This window comes from Dicentrarchus labrax, unplaced genomic scaffold (assembly GCF_905237075.1).
Source record: "Dicentrarchus labrax unplaced genomic scaffold, dlabrax2021, whole genome shotgun sequence".
Taxonomy (NCBI): domain Eukaryota; kingdom Metazoa; phylum Chordata; class Actinopteri; family Moronidae; genus Dicentrarchus; species Dicentrarchus labrax.
This window is the reverse complement of record NW_026136719.1, coordinates 22,263,116-22,286,453: the sequence shown is the minus strand read 5'-3', so window position 1 is coordinate 22,286,453 and position 23,338 is coordinate 22,263,116. Positions and strand designations below refer to the sequence as shown.

Below are 23,338 nucleotides of genomic sequence, written 5' to 3'. Positions count from 1 at the left end.
TCTCTTTTATATGGTTGCACTCTGTTTTTTTTGTCTCCACCTGTTTATGTCTGTCCCAGCTTTTACCATCTTACCTGCTGTTTTTTGCTACCAATGGGGGGCAGTATGGGCCTGGAGGAGCAGCGGGTTTGAGTGGTTTTGATCCATGGGGATCCAAGAGTCCCAGAGAAACTGGGGGCTGCTGGGCCAGGCATACCCAAGAGACAAGCCCTGCCCCCGGGAGCCAGTCTGGTGGGGGCCTGGTACTTGACCTGCCTCAGCAGTTGTTCCATCTCATGGGGGGCTGACCTGAATGGAGAGTTGAACACCCCTGGGCACTGAAGAGAGAGAGAGAGAGAGAGAGAGAGAGAGAGAGAGAGAGAGAGAGAGAGAGAGAGATAGAGAGAGGTGTTAACCCTATATCATAGAGAAAGTGAGAGATTGAGAGAGGCAATGTCAGTATGAGCAATAACATATGATTAGATGCATATGTGTATTTCTGACTGGCTTGAAAATATCAGGCAAAAGATAGAGAGGGTTGAGAGAATGACGTTGCAGTTGGATTGTTGTTAGTTATTATTTCACGGATAGAAGTCTTCCTGGGTGTTTTACTGCCCAAACACATTCATGTATTAAAACCCATTTGGAGTTTGGGAAACCAAAAAGTGATTTGTTTTTATCAGGGGGACAGTCAGAATGGCGACCTCCTGGGACAGCTTAAAATGAACTGTTAGTCATTTAAACTATTAAAGGCAATATTCTGAGGTAATTTGAAACATCAGTTTTGTTAACAACTTTTTGTATACAGTTTTTCAAACTTTTGCTGTTTATTTCATATTAACCTTATTAACCTAAACTTTCTGTGTCCCTGCTGACAACAGTTCTTGATCTTCACTGCCTCAAACACATACACCATGGCTCCTGGCCAACCAAAGGCTTTGCCAGGTTAAGAATTTGGCTGGGACAGTTCAGTTTATGCATTTTACACAGATAGATAGAACAAAAAAATGACTACAGGGACAACCAAGCTGCATCTGTCTCACATGGCATTACACAGAACTGAATCTCAATCTCCACTAGAACAACACACACTCAAGTACTCACATACAAAACTTTGCCTCCCCTGTTCTGAAGTGGGTTAGAGATTTTCTACAGACGGCCTCAGTAATAATTATTCAAATCACAGTGATCCTTTTGCCTGTGTGTTAATTACCAGACCAAAGCTTTGAGTTGGAGGACTCTGTATCTACTCTATATGCTAATAACACCGCTTGCTATTTAGGCCACTCTAAAAGACTGGGACAACGGAGAAAGAGGAGAGAGAAAGGGCATAAGTGGGGAATTGCTACAACTATTTCAACTCAAACCTCACTCTTTTTAAAATAATATATTAACAGACTGGTTAATTAGTAAGTGTTTCATTATTAGACTATGAGTACTTTTGATGTAAATGTCAAATGTTTCAGAATGAGCAGAGAGATATTAATTCAACTTCACTGACCCTGATTTCTGTAACCACAGGTTGTAGTAACTGGAAAACAGCATATTTTAAACTGATGGGTCCCTATCTTTGTGCGTTTTTTTTTGTGCCAGCACAGAGCTGACAGTGGGGCTAATGCAATTCTAATGTGATTAAGCCAGAATCACAACTGGTTTAGTTTAATGGGTGTTTCTTTCCAATAATGCCTTCCACTGCAACTTGCACAATGTATAAGGTAATTTCCTTACAGGTTATAAAAGAGAAGGACCTTAGCATCATACACCAGCAAGAAGAAAAAGTTATCAGTTTATGTGATCATGTAAGCGGCCAGACCATCACTGTTCAATATTTGCAGTTGCAGCATTATTGTGCACATGTATACCCAAATCTAAAATAAATATTGGCAACAGACAATAGGCATTAATAAAAACAACGAGGTACATTCTACAACAGTTAACTGCTTAATTTATTTGCCTTCTTGTCTTCTAAAATAACTTTAAACTAAGTGTTTACTCAAGCATAAATTCAACTCCAAAATTGAACATTGTATGTCCTTGAAAGAATATTTTGGGTGGTGTATATTTGTGCCTCGCCATTCTGTGCCTCAAGAGAACCATTACTGAAGCATGCACCAACTCCACATGCTGATACTGTATTCCTCCTGTGAATTTTATTACTGCACTACAGCAGGACTGCATTTGTTCCTTTGTAATCACACCCTGCTTTAAGAACTTCTAATAAAGTGTCCCAATCCAACAAAACAGCAAACAAATGTTTTTATACTAGACCATATGTACTTGACTATAATTAAGTATAACAGAGTGAGTTTACTGAAAAAAATGTGCCCCCAAAACTGTATACAACAGACTACACAGCAACATCTTCAGACATGTCTGGCACTCTAAATACAGTATAAGAAACACTAACACAAAATGCTCATTATCAGGATTTTTTGTGTATTTAATGACATTTTATTAGAGTTCAGCATCGGTCTATAAAATTCATTAGGGATGAGTGTACAGACCTAACTCAAACAGGAAGGGACAGAAGACTAGGGACATACACACCACACCAATACATTCACACACATAATCCTCGCCAATCCTAAAGACACGCACACACAAATACACACACGCGCACATGCAAGCCCAAAAGTACCAACCTAGCTATGGGAAGAGCAATGATGTTGACCCCAGAAACACACCATCTCTGTCTCTGTCATAGGGACTTGGGGCCTTTTGGTAAGCTGTGTGTGTGAGTAGGTGTGTGAGTGTGTGTGTGTATACGTGTGTGTGTGTGAGAGAGAGAAAGAGAGATAGAGAGAGAGTGAGTGTGTGTGTCTGTGTGTGTGTGTGTGTGTGTGTGTGTGTGTGTGTGTGTGGGCTGGGGTCCGAGAAGTGAGGAAGGATGAACTGTGTGGGAGAGCCATCTATTCACTGCTGACAAGGTCAGAGCTACGAGGGGAAAGAGTCCCCTGCCATATGCAGAGAAAGAGAGAGAGAGAGAGAGAGAGAGATAGAGAGAAAGAGATGGACAGAGGGCGGGGAAGAGCACACAAACTTTTCTTCTAGCTTTCTTTCCTTCTTGCTTATTCCTAAAATATCCAATATAGTTATACATAAAATGATTAAAACAATGAACATATGGGTATACAGCCAATCTAGAGCATTTGGAGAGTCAAACGCGGACATGTCTGAAAAAAAGCCAATCCTGCTGCCCTCCAGCTTACACCACCATCATAACAAAATGTTTGGAAGTTGCGATCATGTGAGTGTCTTATGCGTATGTGGGATTCCTGCAGGAAGTAGGTAGTAAGCCAGATGATGACAATGCTGGCTGCACGGGCATGAAGGAGAGAGAGAGTAAGAGAGAGAGAGGAGTGCTGGTGCTGAATCAACAGTGACCAGTGCGCTTTGTCTTCATTATGATCCCAGTGGGGAGTCACAGAGATGCATAGATGCCACACACACACACATACATACATGCTCACCTGTGCCAGGGGAAGCACTAAAATACTCCACTCAGCACATCAGAAGAGCCATGAGGACACACACTTACTCATGTGCCCACGCACACGCACACACGCACACACACACACACACACATACACACACACACACACACACACACACACACACACACACACACACACACACACACACACACACACACACACACCATCTCCATACACCCCACCTGTGTTAACGTGAATACTCTCTGTAGCATTGTTTTTGGAGTAACTCCCTATCTGTGACTCTTATCTCATTGACTGCATGGGTCCCTGCATCTTTAGCCGTGCATGCGGGTATTAGTGTGTGCGCTTACTTTCTCAGTACAAAGTTACTCATGAGTCGGTGATGTTGTCTCAGTATTCTGTAGGACATATATTTCAGACAGACACAGTGAGACCAAACAACCACCACCTCCCTGTAGGAGTAAAAGGGTTAACTGTGTTATCTCATGTGGGATTATGAAGTGAGTATGGGTTTCTAATTAGAGTCCAATATTAATACCTATAATAACAATTATTGATATTATTACTACTATATTGGAATTGTTACATAATTATCAATTATAATTAATAATATTATAACAAACTATTATAGATCTTGATGCCGAGTCTAAGAATCAAATTTAACCAACCATAAATCGTGCTCTTTTCAAACATTTCTGTCGCAGGGATACTGTACATGTAGGTTGTTGTATTAACTTTTCATATGTGATTTTTCCTGAACAGCAATGGGATTAACCAAATATTCTATAATTGCATTATTAATTTGAAGTGACGTTTTTCATAAAATTAAAATTTTTGTAAAAACAAATATATACAGTTCAAGCAGAAGAATGATGTAATTTCCACCAATGAGTTTAAAGGACTAAAGGATCAGCTGATGATGACTCCTTCATATGACAGACCACATTCACCCCATTGATATCACTACTGGTAACTGCTTTTCACTGGCAGTGGTTGCTGCCACACTGCAAGCTTTGACACTCTGTCCTACATGTGATGATGGTGCTGATTTCTGTTACAGCTTGAGGTTTGTTTTATACATGATCAATATGATACTGTTTTCTGATTGAACATAAAAGTAAATTTGAATAGAGAGATCAAGTCAAATGAGTTTAACTGATGTCAAAACTGTGAGACTGTGTGAGCGTTTGTGTTGCTGTAGACCTACCTGCTTCGTACTGAGAAGGTGGTGTAACCGGTAAGCTTGGTAGACCTTAGCTGTCTGCTCTTTCACCATCTCCAGACAGTCTCTCTCTCTCTTTTGGAGTTCCTCCAGTTCATCCAGCTCCCTCCTAAAGGGCACACACACTCAAATAGTTTAACTTTAAGAGAAATAATTGAGTTTCAATCATCATTTTACACTTTTCTTTACACATCTTGGCTGTTATTTCATGGCATCATACGTAGTCAGATCAATCTAAATCAGGTATGTTTGCTGAATGACAATGACAGACTGCATACTGATTCTACATTTTTATGTAATTTACCTCTACATCACTTGCTGTAACAATCATATGAGACTAATGTTTTAATGCTACCTTTTCCAGACTAATGAACCTGTTACATTATAATTACATATAGTTAATTATCTGGAGATTCACTTGACCTTATAGCTTAACATTATTTAAAAGTCGTGTCTTGTGACTTGTGTATGTAATGTAAACTTCATAAAACTACATTTGTGCAACTGTGTATTTGGACCACATTTGGTCTCCTGTCGTAAAAAAGCCGCCAGTTCCCTGAAGTGTCCTTCAGATGAATAAAAACCTGCCTAATGATAAGAGAGAGACTGGGACCGACATGGAAAGGCAGAGGCGCTGTGGGAGAAAAAACAAGAGAATGAGACTGCTTGGACTGAAAAAAGAAAAGTGAGAGCGCAAGAGCCTATAAGTGGGAGGATGATGGATATATTTCATCACCGCAGTCAGGACAGGTCTGTCTGTGACATCTGTTAAGCGAAGCTGGCTAAATGGGATGCATTAAAAGCCCATACACAGCAATTTCATTCCGCAATCACACAGCCTTATTGTTACAAGGAGGTAATAACTTAAAAATGGAATTGGAAACAATTACTAAAACACACATGCCATGGTAATGTGAAAATACACACACTATGAGTAAAGCCGCAGCTCATCGACAATCCTTCATTTCTTTTCTCTTTTCCTTTTCCTCTTTATTTCTCTCCTTCTTCTCTACTGCACAACTTCTGTTTTCAATTACAAGCCTCCACAGACGAATCAGAATATTCATAGTGTGTCTGTAATGTGAGGTTAACACATTCTGCAGCTACTGACATTTAAAAAGAAATCACAACACCGTCCCCGTTGCCTTTGCATTCTCATTCCTTCCTCAGCACCAGATTAAATTACAAAATAAATGAAATATGCAGAGCACTTTGTGTGTATGTGTGTGATTGTGAGTGTGTGTGTCTGTGTGGTGAGAATGAGAGCAACTTTAAATGTGTCTGTGTGTGTTTATGTAATATTAAGCACAGTAATTTAAGACGTATATGGATGTGAGGCTGGATGTCTATATGTGCTTGTGTGTATGTAAATATAGAGGTTGCTTGGCCTCTATTTATCCACCTAGCTAACGGGGATATTACATATTAATGTAAAATATAAAGTTTTGATTTATTGTGGGACCATCTGGTTCACAAACCATTTGCCACATGTGTGTGTTATGTGTGTATTTCTGTTCATTTGTGTATTAATACCGCCTTAAAAATTGACTGACAATGTTTTCAGGGTCAGGACCTGTTCTCATATGTCTGTGTGTGTCTGAGCTGCGAGTGTTTAAGTGTGACTATATCAGTGTGTGTGTGTATCAGTAATATGTATGTTCGTATCAATGTTCATACTATGTATTCACACTAGCTTGTGTGTCCATTTGTGTGTATGTGTGGGAAAGTGTGCGTGTGTGTGTATGTCAGGTTGAATGGGTGACCTTTGCTTCCCTGCCCCCAGCCCCAGTGTTATTAATTGCTGTGTAGTGGACAAAAGCCAAACAGATTTGTAACGGCTGAAGGCACCTCGATCTGTGTCGACCCAACCAGCCGCCACAACATACAACCCTCATTAGCCCTGTTCGGCACACTGCACGTGCCCTGTGTGTTTGTGTGTGTGTGTGTGCGTTTGACTGAGTGGAAGTGAAAGGCAAGAAACAGTGTGATAAAACACCAGCTTGTAATCCTGTTATACGTATTGCTGTTATATCTGGTTTATTAACCTATACACTGATGCCATAGTAGGAACCATCTTGGTTGATTTACCTTGACTTCTGCGTATGAAATAGGTCTGTCCCCTAATAGTGGACTAAACTGTTAGTCGGTGAGATGAGTCTTAGTCGACGCACTTTTCATTAGTCGTAGAGAAACTTAAAGAATGTTAAACTCAGTTTGGGAGCTGTGCCTTGTCACCAGGACCCGCTATCACAGGAGCAGAGTCGGAATGAGCACCATAGCCAGAGCAGAAAATGAATCCAGGTTCAGTAGTATCTCAGTGACCACAGCCAGGACCGAACACAGCCTCCGACACCATAATGCCAAGTGATTTTCAACAGCTCCGACCAGGACTAGGGACGGCAGGATCGGGATAATGTCATAATCCATCATATCAATTAGTCTGTGAGTATTAGTTTTAGAGAAGTTGGGAGTTATTTGTTCTATGTTTTGAACAACGAGACTTTCGTGTTTAAATAAATTAACTAAATGTTCAATCTCTTTACTGGTTGTTCTGACACATTTGGATTCATTACCACTTTTTTCTGTTATCATTTAACATTTGTTTACATTATATATATTTAAATAATTAAATTAATATCATAAATGTTCTACGACTAATCAACTATTGACTAGTCGACAAGGAAAATCTTTTTTAATATGAAAGAAATCATATAGGCACAAAAAAATTGACTCTTGATTTAGGCCATTGCAGCATTCACTTATTATGGAAAAATCTGTTCTAGCTGAACAATACACTGAAAAGGTGCTGAAAAGTGTTAAAAGATTTTATTGATAATTGTAAATGGGCAATGGTGTCCTGAGGGTTAGAGAAGCGAGCTTGTGACTGGAAGGCCACCACTGAGGTGCCCTTGAGCAAGGCCCTTAACCCCAACCGCTGTGATTGTACTGGGCAGGTATGAACGTGTAACAATGTGAATGTGATCAGAGCGTTCCTGCAAAGAGTCTGTCCGTACCTTTCCAATGGGTACACTGTACCAGGCCTTAAAGGTAAATTTTTGTCACCTGGGGTAAAAAAAAATATTTTAGACGTACAGAAGAAAGTACAAAAATGTACCATGTTCAAAGGTACAGTGCTTGTACCCTGGTAGGGTACAGCTAGAGTGACAACCCATTTGTACCCTTTTAGGTCCATTCCTGTACTTTCCACTACAACTTTTTCATTCAAGATTTTACCTGCCAGCAATTATATACAGAGAATACAGACTCAAGACAAAATGACATACTGATTGACTATATTGGTAGTAATACAGACAATGATGATTGTTCCTGAGTGAGAGGGCTGGAAAATGTAAATGTGAATCTATGTATATAATCACTGGAAACTGTTCATTGAAACTATTGTTTAAGCTCATTATTATTTTATTAGTATTACTACAAATTTGCTGTAATTGCATTATTATGTCAGTATATTCCATTATACATTCAAATGTTTTTTATACAGTTTCATTGTGCCAGAAATTTGTCATTTGATATATACATTAAAGTAATAGTTATTTTTGCACAATATATTATATAGTATTATTCCATATATACCATTATAATGATTACTGGATGCTTACAATGTGCTTAGTATGCCATATACCGCAGTGTGAGCACTGACTACAGATTACTTTTGATGGCTGCTGAACTGTTGGACAAGTTAATCAAGCACACTTGAACTACTTTCAAATACTCAAAATTCTAACTGACATTTTCACCCCGGACTGTTAACTTATTTAAATGGCTAATATAGTACAGCTAAATTTCTCACTTCTTCCTCAATTATTTACTCCTTGGTTCACAACGGGGCATCATGGGCTGACGGGATATCAGAGAGTGAGGCATTGTGGGACAGCAGGCCATACCTGCGGTCGTCCAGGCCAGCACCAGAGCAGCTAATTGGCCAGGTTCTAAATATTTAATGGAGGCTTGACCTGATTGGCTGTTTTAATTGCTCCAATTAAATGATTCAATAGTTGGCAAGGAGGGGGTAGTCGTCCAGTCAGTTTAGACACTGAAAGGCCCAATGTATTGAGCCTTCAACACCCTTATAACTCAGTGTTTCCATTTAAGTGACTGACTGATTGATTAACTAATTCACGAAAGTAGTAAAACTGATGGCACAAAAAGGTGTGTAAGGAAACAATGATTCTAGCATTGAAATAACCTCCAATCAGATCCCTAATATTCGAAAAAGAGAACTTCATAGATTTTACATAGTTTTCTCCATTGTTAAACTCTAAAAAGTTATTTCCTAAGGAGGCAAAGAGAGCACAGCACCCAGATTATCCTTCAACACGCACACACAGAATATACAAATCCAATCAGGATGAAGGAGTGAACTTGTCTCCACCCAAACTGGATCAGAAAGAAAGAGCAGCAAAAGAAAGACTGACGCATAGAAGCTGAGAGTGATCGCAGGGCAGGCGTGCAGGCAGGCCCGCACTCTCTCCACCATAGCAGCTCTCCTTTCATGAATGTCCTTGAGAGGGACACGAGAGAGGGAGGAATGAAGAAGGCAGGAATAAAGAAAGACAGGCAAAAAGTAGACAGAGGGAGAGAGACAGCATAGCACCAGAAGAGAAGAATAAAAAAAAAAACACTAGTGCTGCTCAGCCTAGCAACACCAAGTCCATAAATTCTCCCTCGTTCTCTTTCGGATAAGTTAAAAGATTATGCCATGTCGTTGCAACATCACAGGGAGAATTATTTATCTGATTATGGCAGTAATAATTACCCAGCTGTTTATTGCAGATAGAGGAATAATTCATGCAGTCAACAGGCCGTGTTGGTGGCGGCAGCGATGACACCAGCACATTTAGTAAATATGCAAAGCGGGCTTGCTCCGCTTTCCTAATTGCCCCCATCGTCCCTCTGCATGCCCTTATTAAAGCCCAGGAACTTTAAGTGTCTCCCTGACAAAGTGATAAATTGTTGGGGTATCAAGGAAAACTGTGGCAGAGTGGGGACTGCGCCGGGGTCTTGACTTCATTAGGCTATGCAGAAGGAGAGAAAGGATGAATGAGGATGGACACTGAAGCACAGTGAACCGGTGGCAGAGAGAGAGGGAGAGAAAAATATAGAGCAAAACAGATTGAGAAAGAGAAGGAGAAAGAGAGAGGAGAGAGACAGAGATTGAGGGAGGGAGGCGGAGTGAGGGCAGGGGATAGAAGAGGGTAGTGTAAGTAGCGTATATTAGCTGGATGCTGTACCTAATGAAATGACACAGATGGTTTCGTGCGGGGGAGATCTGTTATGAACGAGAAAGAGAGTCAGAGATTCAGAGAGAGAGAGAGAAACAGAGAGTCAGAGAGAGAGAGGGAAAGAGAGAGAGAGAGAGAGGAGAGAGAGGTTCGGCAGTCTATGTATTACCATGCACAGCCGATCAGCCCGCACTAAATGGGGACCATTAGTCCAACTTTGAATAATTTATGCAGCGGGTTGGATAGACAGACAGACTTACGAGAGGGAGGGAGCAGGTGGATTAAAAAGCGGACCTTTGCGGGGTGAGTGATCAGGCAGCGCGTGATCCAAGGGCTCAGTGGCTAACACAGAAAGGATATTTTAAATAAATGCAGGCACGGCGTTAATTGATCGTGACCCTGGCAGCACTAAATAAACATGTGATTAACTGGAGAGAAAGTGACCTCAGCACCCCAAATCACTGTGGAGGAGGGGCTGTGTGTGTGTGTGTGTGTGTGTGTGTGTGTGTGTGTGTGTGTGTGTGTGTGTGTGTGTGTGTAGACGGGATGTCACACAGTTGACTAAAACAATAAGACCGAACCAGTAAAATTACATCACATCTTGTGCTCCTTAAATGTATTTTTACTACTCTTTACTTCCATATTTGTACTTTATCTGATCTAGTCTAATTCTGCTCTTTAATAGTTTGTCAAATATACCACGTAACTATAAATGTTTCTGTCATGAGTTTCAATATGCAAACTGATCTGATCCAGTCAGATATGGTTTAAGCTTTTGTTGATGTTGGTGAAGTTTAGAGATCTAGATTTCATATTACAATTTATCGCAATCTGTGTAACCTTTAGTCTAATTACACAGTTGAAATATATTTTCACTATGACTTTTGTAGAACATTTTTGTCAAGTTGAATACATAATTGCAGTAAAGGCTATATATTTATACAGTGGTTAAAACTGTTTCGTGTTTTGGACAAGGCATAGTGGAAAAGATATTATAAGCATAATTTTACCAGTTGTTTCTGATCTTTCATCACTGTCAGTGTCAGAACACTTAACAAGGTTGTGTGTGTTTGTGTGTATCTGTCTTTGTGTGTTACAATACTCAAGTGGCAACTTAATGGACTTTAACAGCCTAGTTCCCCCCTACCTCTAAAAGGGGCAAGGAGTGTGGAGGAAAGGTGGAACGCTGGTGGGGAAGTCAGTGATCCAAGGAGCACTTTAACAAATTTACATTTAATTTTAGCAGAAGCCTAAAGATATTTTCCGGTAAAATATATTAGCAACATTAAAAATGTGACTATTAGCTAAACGTGATGTTTTTTTTTGTCAAAAATAAAAGATGGCGTATCTCTAGCAGTAAGCCCTGGAGCACAGGGTGTTTTATTAATGCACAAGCTGAGGTTCAAATCAGAGGCTAATTTTTAATTTCTTCACATCGTTCACTTCTCTCTCTCTCTCTCTCTCTCTCTCTCTCTTAGCCTCGAGCGCTTTGGAGGACTTCTCTCTCTCTCTCTCTCTCTCTCTCTCTCCTTTCTATCTCTTTGTTACTCTGTCCCTTTCATTCCTTCACTTTTCCTTTCCTCTTCCCCTGGCCCTGCTCTCTTCCTCTGAGGTAACAACTATTTCAAGTAAAGATCTTACCAGCACTGCTCTCGCTCGCTCTCTCTCTTTCTTTCTCTCTCTCTCTCTCTCTCTCTCTCTCTCACACACACACACACACACACACACACACACACACACACACACACACACACACACACACACACACACACACACTTTAAAGTTATGGGTACACAAGTACACCTTTCAACCAACTGCCTTTCCACTAATCAAATCAATTCATCTTGACTGACGTGTACCAACTGACTCCCTTTGCGATTCTGTAGTGGTCCCTGAGCAAAAATATGTTTTACAACAAGACATAAAAGGGTAAATGGTACAAAAACACAGCAAGACAGAAAGTGAGTGAGACGGAAGAGAGAGATGGGAAAAGACAAGAAAAGTAGTGAAATATTGTACTCAACAATTTTCTTTCCATTTCAGAACTGTAAAACACCTTTCCAAAAAGATACGCCTATGTCTTGTGGCTGATGCAGCTGCCATACTGTACAGTATGTCTCCTGAAGAGTATTGACAACTCTACTATATAAATGAAAAAATATAATAAAAGCAAGAGTGGATGGATGTTACTCCACAATGTCACTATAATATGTGAAAGTAAAGAAGAAGCAGGCATTCGTTCTATTGCATTGATGTCAAACTACACAGCACCATTTGTTTTGGTGTTTTTCTTTACCTGACAAGTTCATTTTTTCTGAAAAGTCCTTCCAGATAGCTCTTGCGTGCATAGAAATTATGAATGTACTTCCTCACAAAGAATCCTCTCCATCTCCGCTGGATCTGTGAGGGATGAAAGCATGGCAGGGTTTTTATTTCAGAAGTCTTCCAACAACATGGGGAAAAATAGGAGTTGGGAAATCTGGTACTGTGGCAGAAAACATTAGTTTCATGTAGTAATTACGACTGAATGACTAAAACTAAATAGGGAGACAACAACACCATGTCATTGTATTTACTGTCTAAATACAGTCTTGCCAATGTTTCTTCTCATTACTTAAACTTGTGGAAGGCACATTAAACACAAAACAATACCACATATAATGGTATTAACATATATGGGAGAACACTTTTGCATGCATACCGTTTTTTCCCCTATAGTGATGGAGGGACAATCCAAGGGGGTACAGACAGCTGTCACAGCTCCATACATCTAACTGTATCAGTCCACATTGATTGTGGAGGCTGCAGATTAGCTAGCACCCACACACCTACACACCCACACACACACACACACACACACCAGTGGACCATTTTAAAGCAAGGGGGCGGATGTCCTTCAGACTAATTAGGAGATTAAAACAATGGCAGGTAAAAGAATAATCACACTATGAGAGGAGGGAAGAGGAGAGAAGAGAAGAGGAGGAGTGGAGGATGGGGAAAAACAACAAAGAGCAAAATGAGAATTAGCATTGATCTGCCAGTCAATAGATAATTTTAAATAAAGTAATTGCCGCCTCCCGAGTTCTTGCTGACCTTTGTTGACTAGTGAAATCAATGCTGTTGAATCTAATACAAATCCGAGGTGCGGCATGTAAACACTGGTTTCTATTATGGCCCTAATACATTATCCTCTGTTAGCTACCACACCGTGATAAAGACAACAGGAGGGGAGAGGGAAAAAAAAGAAAAGAATCAAAATTGATTCAAAGGAAGTGTCACAAGGGGATTCTGAGATGATTGTTTCTCCCTTTGTGTCTCCATTTTTCTCTTTCCCTCTATCTCTACAGATGTCCTTCATTTGTGCACGGGACCTCTTTACCTCACTTTCATACACATGAACAAAGACTATTGCTTTACTCCATCCAAAAGGCCAAAGTACTATAGCAAGACACATAGCGAAAAAAAACATAATTTTTCAACCAGTGGAAGGTCCAGGTGCTAGAAATATTTTCTTTACTTTATTTAAAAATATTTTTATTATCAATAACAATTTTTAAACTTTTGAAGTATTAAGTTACATTTAATCAAAATGTGTCTCTGCATATGCACCATGGTAACTCTTTAGGAGCAGTGGGCAGTGTAGCGCTCAGGCACCAACTTGACTTCTGAGGCCAAAGCCTTGGTCAAGGGCAGTGGCAGGACTGTTCCTAACACTTTCATGCATGTCTTTTGTGGTGAGTGAAAACTGGAGCAGCCAGAGAAAACCGAGACAAACACACAGAATAAAATGCACTCGCTGCACAGAAAAGGCTAATTTGGCCCTTGTGGGGTTCAAACTCAGTACCTTGTTGAATTGCAAACTACTGGGCCACTTTGCTGCCCTATTCAAATATATTTAATTTTCCAATAAAATTCCTATTTCTTCCTTTAGGAAAACTGTGGTTATTTTATATGGGTAATAAATACCTCTTTTCTCTAACTTCAGAAGCTTCTGCTCTGCTCTACATGGTGACTAACCTTTCGCCCTGTGACCTAGAACGGCTGGGTCAAAAACTATTCCTGGATCTACGTCTCTCCTATTATGTGACATTTATTGAAACAACAGGGTGGTCAGCTTTATTTGTTTGGGTTTCTATTAAGTGTAAAACTTCCCCCCAATTTCCAGGCTTTTGCACCAATATGAAAATATTCCAACCATCTCTGTCCAGCTGAACAGCGACACACCCTCTTCAATAAACACTAGCGGGTTTTTTTGTTGGCCTATAAAACCCTTTAATGGTTTAGGCAGAATGAAACTGTTAGCCAAAAGAGTAGGTTATATGGAATTGTAAAAATATAAGGTTTCTGGGCAATATCCTTGTGTAAAAGTGCCAAACCATCAGTCACAGCCACAGTGTTATGATTTATGGGTTGAACAGTAGTAGCTGCTGAGGGGAACATGTGATGGGCATGAGCACTGAGGAGACATACAAAAATTAAACAAATGTTGCCAGATAGTGATATAAAGGATAAAACAGCCAGACTGTACTTTTGTTCAAAAGGCTTGTTACCAAGCACTGTGTATAAGTAAAATAAGGTTTATGATATAAAAGTGGATAATGTTGTCAGTGCACATGGACCAATATAATGTATTGAGACATAATTAAGTCATTTTTAAATGGCAAGATAGCCTCATAAGAATTTGTTGTGTAACATACCTGATTTTAATAGGCCTAAATAATGTTATTTAAATTGTACAGGAATGTTAACACAATAACACGTGTTAAAAAGCAACAAAGTGGTTAGATGAAGTGCTTACAGGCTGCTTATTCATGGGGCCTCCCATTCACAGCACACACACACAAACAGAGTGTCCCCCCACCACGACACTCCATTTGCTAAAACAAGACACTGTGGTGATATTTACCCTGACCGCCATCTCCTCGTAGAAATTCATCTTCATGATAAAATATGCCGCCTGTGAACACAAAGGGAAAGATGGCGTTACATCTTGTCTCCCAGCCCTCTGATCTGTCCACAGCAGGCGTCAAAGATAAAGAGCTCTTTATACATAATACATTGCACAGAGGCAGCACAGATAGGGCCACTGTAGTGGGGAGGGAGGAGGGAAGGGGGCAGAAAAGGAGAGAGGGCAAGCAAGAGAGACAGGAGGAACAAGAGAAAAAGGGGGGATGGAGAAAGAGAGAGAAAGAGAAAGAGAAAGAGAGAGTAGTTAACAGGACTTTGTATCAAGGGGACAGCGGTACTCTCTTAATACACCAACGCAGACAAGGGCCAAGAAAATCTATGGTAGTCAAGCAGCGAGCTAATGGAGATGTATGACGACCAAAAGCTCTCCTCTGGATTTCATAATCAATGACAGCACTGCCAGAAGTGACAAACAAAAGGCCAGAGAATATTCAGCGGCACACTCGACAAGCCGCCGCACACCAAACGTGCCGGCCGACCACTGGGGGCACATTTCAGGAGCAAACTGGAGAGTCGGCCATAAAAGGGATTCATATCTCAACACGTCTTTTTTAATAAGGATAGGGAAGAGAGGGAGGAGAGGAAGGGGAAGCAAGACAAAGACTTGAAAGGAGGTTGTAAATTCAGCTTGATGTTTTGAGATGAGGCTCGGTGAACGTCACATTACACATGATAAGGTCCGCAAGAGTGAGAGAGAAAAAAGACAGACAGTGAGAGAGAGGAGGGGAAGACGAGAATCTCTCAGGGCTAATTCAAAATAGTGCACTGTGGCAATTCTGAGTGATTCAAATTAGTGCTCGTCTGTTTCCAAATGAGACCAAACAGCCTGTTTTTAGCCCATATGTGTGTTGTGACACATCCTTCATCGTTTATTTCAACACCCCTCAATCCAACCCCCACCATCCAACCCCCCCCTTTCCATTTCTTGAACGCCTCCCAAACGGCGGCTGGCAGTTATGCTTTAGCAAACAGTCAATTTACAGGCATGATAAATAGCTTGTTGTGATACGTTTACAAAACTCAATCCAGGGGAAAATTATATGTGAGAGCGCTGGGTATTGGATCCGGTATCAACAATCTGTTCAATTAAGAAGCAGTTGGAGGCAATATGCTGAAAGTGGGGCCTTGTTTTACTAAAGCACACACATACACATATATACACACACCATGCACACAAACTCCTCTACTCTTTCCTTCTCTCTATTCCTCTCCACACTCTATATACATCCCAGGAGTTGCGATATGGATGGAATTTCTTATCATATTGCATCATATTTCCTAAGTGCTAATTTCCCAATGTGTAATGAGTGAATTATATCTCTTAAGGTCAGATGCAGGGACTTAGGAATATAGCAATTGAATTCTAATGCATGCTATCATAACATAATCAATATATCTATTGCTGTTCCAGGCACTGGCTTACCTTCACCATTTGTCTGAAACGTGCCCTTGCTGTGAAGCCCCGCCATATCTTCTGTATAATGACTGCCTTCTTGTGCAGATGGCTGTAAAAAAAGTCATTTTGAGAGAGGATTGGATGTGTATTTTGTATTAGTTGAAATGGAGGAACACTGGAAAAAGTTTTCAGATAAATTCAGATACACATGGAAGGTAGGAAATTAAATTGTGGATCATATATCATATCAAATCATATAAAAAAAAAAGAAATCTGTCAAAGATCCAGTCTATAATCTTCTGCATGCTGTCTATATCTTTGATAAATACAAACATATGACCACCTTGGATAGTACAGTATTTTTGTGTTTTTATTCTAGTGTTTGTTTGTCTTTAGTTAGTCTGTTTATGCAGAACTTAACTTATCATGTACAAAAAAAACTAAAACCTAAAAAGCAAGAAAGTTAAAACCTGCTAGAAAGATCGGGGAGCTGCAAATAAAAAAATACTAAAAGCATAAAGGTAAAAGAATTACATTCATGTAGATAATGTATTTTAATTCATTAAATCACAAAATCCCCTTAAACCACTACTGCTGTAATAAACTGTGATCTCTCTTTTTTTTAAACAATAAAAAAAACAAGTGGTTTTGTTTTCTGAATACAAATGTTAGGTTGTAAAGGACTTCAATTAAAAGGTCATGGAGACATTATGCTTACAAACACACGCTCTCACAAAGACACACACGCACGCGCACACACACACACACACACACACACACACACACACACACACAGAGAACATTTCTGCTCCTCCAGGCTTTTCGATCATGTCTGATGAGCCTTTCACCCCTTTAGTCGGCGGCACACATTTGTATTCATCTTCAAACATACTCTAAATGCAAGTCCACTGCGATGCTCTACCTCCAATGAGGCCATCAATTTCCAAAAGGCCATTCATATGCCCAGAAAATCAATGCTTATAGTGGGGATAGCACAACCCCGGAGTTGCACTTAGGCAGCTAAAATTGTTGCTAATTATCCACTTAACGCATTGATCAATTAACTAAAGTAATCTGAATTAACCTACTGTCTGGAAGTTTGTCTGCTGACCCTGCAGAATGGTGCTGGGGTCACAGTATAGGAACAAGCACAGCGATAGAGACATTCATTTCTCTATGTGTGAAAGGAGCGCAGAGTGCAAGCAACATTTATTCCTCTAGGCCATTTGCAAAGCTCTAGAAGTGGGATAATTATGAGAGTGAGCTAGCATCAGGGTTTCCCTTGAAATTAACTCTTAAGAGGCCAGCCTGAATGTTTTTCAACCCTGAAGGAAGAAGCAAACCTTAAATTGGTGTATAAAATATTAAGGCTTGTATTCTTTTTTGCCTATGGCATTAGGAAGGAGTAGCAAAAGTCTATTTTTCTGGTTTACAGATTCAAATGGGACTAACACACACTCACCACACATACACATTACCTGAAGTAAGCCCGCACCTTGCAGGCTCTGAACCAGCTCTGAATCTGGGTGGCGGCCTGGTTTTCCTTCTGTCGCTTCTCCTCAGCTTGACTAAAGCACACAGACACATAAAAATAACAATATACTGTAGCTACATTCTCTCACTGTGATGTTGCATATTAAAGTCCATTAATATCCCATATAAACAACACTAGTGTAATGTACTTTGAAGCGCACAGCCAGATGTTGCTGTGGGTCTCATGTGTTTTGAAACTTTTTATTAGTTACCTTAGTTATGGCATTATTACTCAATGCATGAAAGCTACATTACAATTTTTTGCCCAAAATACAGGCTAAAGAGCCTTCTTTGCTAAAACAAAATGACAAATGTCTCTATTGTCTGCATTTACAGTTTTTGTAGCGAGCAACGGCTGTTTGATGCAAACGTTAAGTGTAGCGTCAAAACAATAACAGATAAAGCTAAGTAACGTTACAAACATGACGAAAACATTTCCCGGCAACGTTAGCTAGCTAATATAATGGGTATAACGTTAGCTAATGGTTTGGCGTTGACTGCCAAGTCGCTTAACAACAGCCACAGTATTCTTTCAAATCCGAATAAAACGTTCTCGTATGATACATGCCTGTTTCTGTAAAAGTATTCACTTTGGAAGTCTTCAGCTTCACTTTTTATTTTCAGCAGCTCCGCCATGTCTACTCCGGTCAGAGTTTACCTGTTGTCGTGACAACAGCTTCCCAAGGTGTTGGAGATGCGTTCAATGTACCTAGAAAGTAGGAATTTTCTCCTACATAGGACTAATGCTTACTTAACTGCATTGTAACAAAACATACACTTTCCAAAATATCTGCTATCTTCTGTTGATGAAAATGTTCATATTTGATTTTCATCTAGATGTAAGATCTAGATTCATCTGTAAGTTTAAGATACCCACTTAGATTATGTAACCAGTCAGCATGGAGTGCTAACTTGCTAAATTAACATTTTTGTTTTATTAGTAATTATTTTTAAAAACTAATGTTTGCATTTTATTTAGATCAGTCGTCAGGTAGCTGTCCATTTTCTGTAAATTTTTATTTCAATTATCTGTTGCGTCCATGTGTGTAGCATAGCATTACACATTTTTGTTAACATTTATTTACAGTTTGATTATAAAGAGGCAAAACTAAGTATTTATTATTCATAAATATTTGTCTTATATACCATTTCCTAGTCTCCAGTCTCCATAATAAATTATAAACACCAAAACTGAACTTTGAACAGACTATCGGGCCTTACTAGTTCAGACAGACTTAATGAAATGCACCACATACCATCTTATTTATTTCTTCTTCTGCTTCTTTACTCCACCTTATCTTCTATACTGAAGCAAAAATACGGTGTAAATAATAAAAAGGAATGGGGAAAAAGAAAAAAAATATCCCAGAAAAGACCTTTTAAAAATGCCTGCTCTCTGGATGCAGATTGTGGATCTGGGTATTGATCTGCCAGCTGCCTCACTTCTTCCATCCATCCCTCCTTCCATTTACCTCCTTTCCTGACGTTATCACCCTTCATCATACAGTTATCAGTTTATTTCTCCCCACACTTCCTACCTCCCTTATATCCCCTCCTCATCACTCCACCTCAGCCATATTCACCTGTCAAAATGATCACCTCAGCAGGGTGTGTGTGTGTGTGTGTGTGTGTGTGTTTGTGCGTGCACTTGTGTATCTGTGTGAGAAAAGATATCTGTCTGTCCAATGGTCAGAGGAAAAGACTGTCTGTATTATAAATTACTCCTTAGAGACAGGCAAATGACAAATAGTGAAAGTGAATGAGTGTGTGTGTATCTGTCTCTATGTTCTTTCATGTCTGTGCACCGGCATTCCTGCTTCTTTGTGAGCCAAGCAGTGTGCTTGTTTAAGTGTCTTTTTCCATCTCTCTGTCTTTCTCTTGGGCCAATTTGCTGTCTGAGGGCCACCGCAGTGGTGAAGAGCAGTAGGCAGACGTCCTAGGTAGAGTTATGGCTGGAGGGGCGAACCCATGGTTGCTCAGCCCATCCATCGAGGGGCGGCAGGAGGGCGGCCACCCTGGTAATTACCGGAGAAATGTTGTTGTGACAAGATGGTATGAACAGCGTATGTGAGTGAGAGAGACAGAGAGATTTTTAGGGAAGTGTTGTTTTTGACAAGACTGTAAGGACGGCTGGAAGCCATTCGTCCTGCCACAACACTGATTAGGTGTCACCAGGAGTGTATCTGTGAGAGAACGACACAGAAAGGAGAGTGAGAGCACTTCATAAAAAGACATGCTGTTTACACACTGTCTAATGACCCATTTCTGGACCCAGCCAGACCATCATCTTCTCCACGTCCCTCTTCTCTTGTAATACACTCTTCCATCAAGTTCTTCCCCTTTCACCTCTCTGGATATCTTCTGCTTTCGTCTCTCTTCCTCTGCTCTCTCCACTTTTTGTTTTGCTTTGTCCCTTCTCAATCAAAACATTTTTGTTGATCAGTGAGGCAATAATTCCTTCTCCAGGACTACCCATGTATACCCTCTCTCTCACGCTCCTGCTCTCTCTGTCTCTCGCTCCATCTCTCCATACGGGGCATGTCATTTAACATGCCTCCAGTCACCTCTCACAGTCAGGAAGCTCATCCAACCAGTCATTCTCCATGCCCATTGTTCCTAAATGAGGGCCATATGCGCTGTGGCCAGCACTGGTCATAAAGACACACACGCCAGTGGTGATACCAGTGTGTATGGGTAAATGTGTGTGTGTGAGACTGTCACACTTTGCTCTGCACAGTTTGTGTGTATGAATCATTATTGTGTGTGTCAGTGTATGAGTGATTATGTGTGAGTGTCTGTGTATGTGGGCCTGTCTCTGTGCGTTTCTGTGTGTGTGTTCGTCTGTGCATGTGTGTTCCTACAGCCACAGTGGGGTGCGGCGGATGGAATGTCTGTTTCTCGGCAGGACCAGTTCGGCCATTATTATTAAACATCTGTCCGCAGCACATTAATTCCCCCACTCTGACGCATCCCTCTCTGCCCAGGGATCACTTAATTGAAATCCATAATGACTCTTTCTTCTCTTCTCTCCCACACTGAGCAAAGTGAGGCTGGAAAAAATATCTTAGACAAAAGAGGTTGGTTTCTCTAAGCTATTATCAAATCATTGCCTCTTGTCTACAGAAAATCCAGATTTGGTTTAAAACAAGAAAGTTATAGTGACTGTATTTCCTTAAACATTTCACTGTATGTGCTTTCTTGTCATCATTCAATAATTTTTCATCCACTGGCTTTCATTTTAATGTCAATACTGTGTTTTATGCCACTTCAAATTTCTATCCCAATATCTAAGTGTATACCTTTTGCTGGGGCTGTAGATCATCATTTTTAAATATGAATTTAAAAAAGTATCTCCCTTGATTCACAAACTCTCAATAGGATTTTGGCCCACACAAGTTTAAGGCAAAATGTGTGAATCATAACTACAAATATGTTCAGAATAGATGTAAACAATTTTGAATTTTTATTTTAAAAGAGGGAAGTTTGTTTCTCTAAAATGAGCTTAATAAACTACTGACACTATTTTCAACAAATTTTATTATTTAATCTTCTTTATATAGAATTTGGGGTATATTCACCCAAGGCCTTACTTTCCCAGTTCTTGTCATTAAAACAATAACAATTCTCCATTAGACACACAGGACAAACTCCAAAAAGTGATTAAAGCACTTCTAGTTTCAGTTGATGTCATTTTTTTGACAATAAAATGTTAATGAAAATATGTAGGGGGGCCCTCAAATCAAAAGCTCACCTAGGGCCCGAAAGGCCCGAGGCTGGCCCTGGTCCTCTTCGCAAAACTATGCAAATTGCTCCTTCATACTCTCTACCTGGGGATGCTGTTACTTTTTACAGTGGAAATGCTTTTAAACCAATTTGAAGCCATCTCTTTTTCCCTCTCCAACCCATCCCCTCCCTCCCACCTTTCCTTCGTTCTCCATCCTAATATCCTACTAATGGATAAAAACTATGATTGTGCCGGTAGAGGAGAAATATCATACCTTTATTAGCTCACCTATACCCGCAGAGAGAGAGAGAGAGAGAGAGAGAGAGAGAGAGAGAGACAGACAGAGAGACAGAGAGAGAGAGAGAGAGAGAGAGGGAAATAAAGAGAGGGAGAGAGAGAGAGTAATGAATTGAGCATTGTGTAAAATAGTTTAATGCAGGGGTGGTTCATCATTATTTGTGGCGGATTGCGTGCAGACAGGGGTGATCCATTAGTATGGTCGTTTCCATCTGTGTATGCGCGTCTCAGTGTGTGTGTGTGTGTGTGTGTGTGTGTGTGTGTGTGTGTGTGTGTGTGTCCCACCCAGAAGGACATTCGCTGCTGCCGGCCCCACTGTCACAATGAGAGATTCATCACCACACACACACACACACACACACACACACACACACACCTATACACACACACAAACACAGACACACACACACACACACACACACACACACACACACACACACACACACACACACACACACACACACACACACACACACAGTACACATGTGGCATTATTGTTCCATCATTACTCCTCTCATTCTTCTTTTCAACAATTTGTCATTTTTTCTGTCTGTGTTGACGTACACACGCACGCACACACAGATTCTTTTCGTACCATGTTTTCTGTGTAGACGTTCCCTGTGTAAACATTAAATTGAATTTTAAAAAATCGAAATCCAGGGATGCCAAAACATTCCAAAACGTCTCCTGTAGTTTGGTTGAAACTAAGCTCTGATTGAGTAAATTATTCAAATGTCTGCTATCCTTCTCATACAATTCTTATGATATAGTTGGATTAACAAGGTGAGTTGGGCTTAAAAAATTAGAATGACTTAGAAAAGGTTTTTAAGAGAAGAATATAGTAGTCCAGTAAATCTCAAATATAAGTTTAATTGTTTGTTGTTATAAAATGGTCAGATATTCCCTTTCACTCTGCTTCTTGCATAATTTTCCAAATCTCCTACCTCCCCTCGCAAATATCGTGACCCTTATCCAATACAATTCACTGTTTGTCACGCTTATGATATGTTCTCCTGTTTTTGCACTCTCAAATGTATATGCAAAATTAACAAAAGTGCACATCAGGCCTAAAAAGAGTAAATTTCAGATGGTAGACAGACTGCGATTCTAGGCTGGTAAGCAAGTTTGCTAAATCACATGACTACAGCCCCAGTATGCCTCAGAAACAAAGGCTTGGTGAATGTGGCTGCAAGAGTTTCTCATGAGTTTCTCTTATTTGGTAGCAATTAATTTTTTTTATTATGTCTGTGCATTCATTAGACTTTCTATAGAAAGGAGGGGAAAATAGAACAGCAATCAAAGAGGAGACGAAGAGAGAAAAGATAAGGAGAGACATTTTGAGTTGCATGATTGCCACATCTGATGGCTATTCCTTTACCCCCACACATCCACACCCACAATCACATTCGCCTTTCAAAATAAAACCCTCAGTAGTTTAATGGAATGTAGATTTTTTTTTCCAGGGTCTCGATATTGGAGCGGCAAAATAAATCATCCAGTGCATACTCTGATCATGGCAGG

General features: G+C 40.1%; 1 protein-coding gene across 5 annotated transcripts in view; it reads right to left on the bottom strand.

The window, feature by feature from the left end:
* The window catches only part of spata17 (spermatogenesis associated 17), a 41,943-nt gene extending 23,484 nt beyond the window's left edge, over nucleotides 1-18,459 (bottom strand). For all 5 annotated transcript variants that reach the window (XM_051379600.1, XM_051379598.1, XM_051379599.1 and 2 more), the window contains exons 1-7: nucleotides 18,365-18,459; nucleotides 17,742-17,831; nucleotides 16,291-16,372; nucleotides 14,806-14,856; nucleotides 12,196-12,299; nucleotides 4,642-4,765; nucleotides 75-317 (exon numbers count right to left, since the gene is read on the bottom strand). In XM_051379600.1, coding sequence (XP_051235560.1) covers nucleotides 75-317; nucleotides 4,642-4,765; nucleotides 12,196-12,299; nucleotides 14,806-14,856; nucleotides 16,291-16,372; nucleotides 17,742-17,831; nucleotides 18,365-18,432 — 762 coding nt within the window. In that variant the 5' untranslated portion in view covers nucleotides 18,433-18,459. The remainder of the gene's footprint in view (nucleotides 1-74; nucleotides 318-4,641; nucleotides 4,766-12,195; nucleotides 12,300-14,805; nucleotides 14,857-16,290; nucleotides 16,373-17,741; nucleotides 17,832-18,364) is intronic.
* Between the last annotated feature and the right edge of the window lie 4,879 nt (nucleotides 18,460-23,338).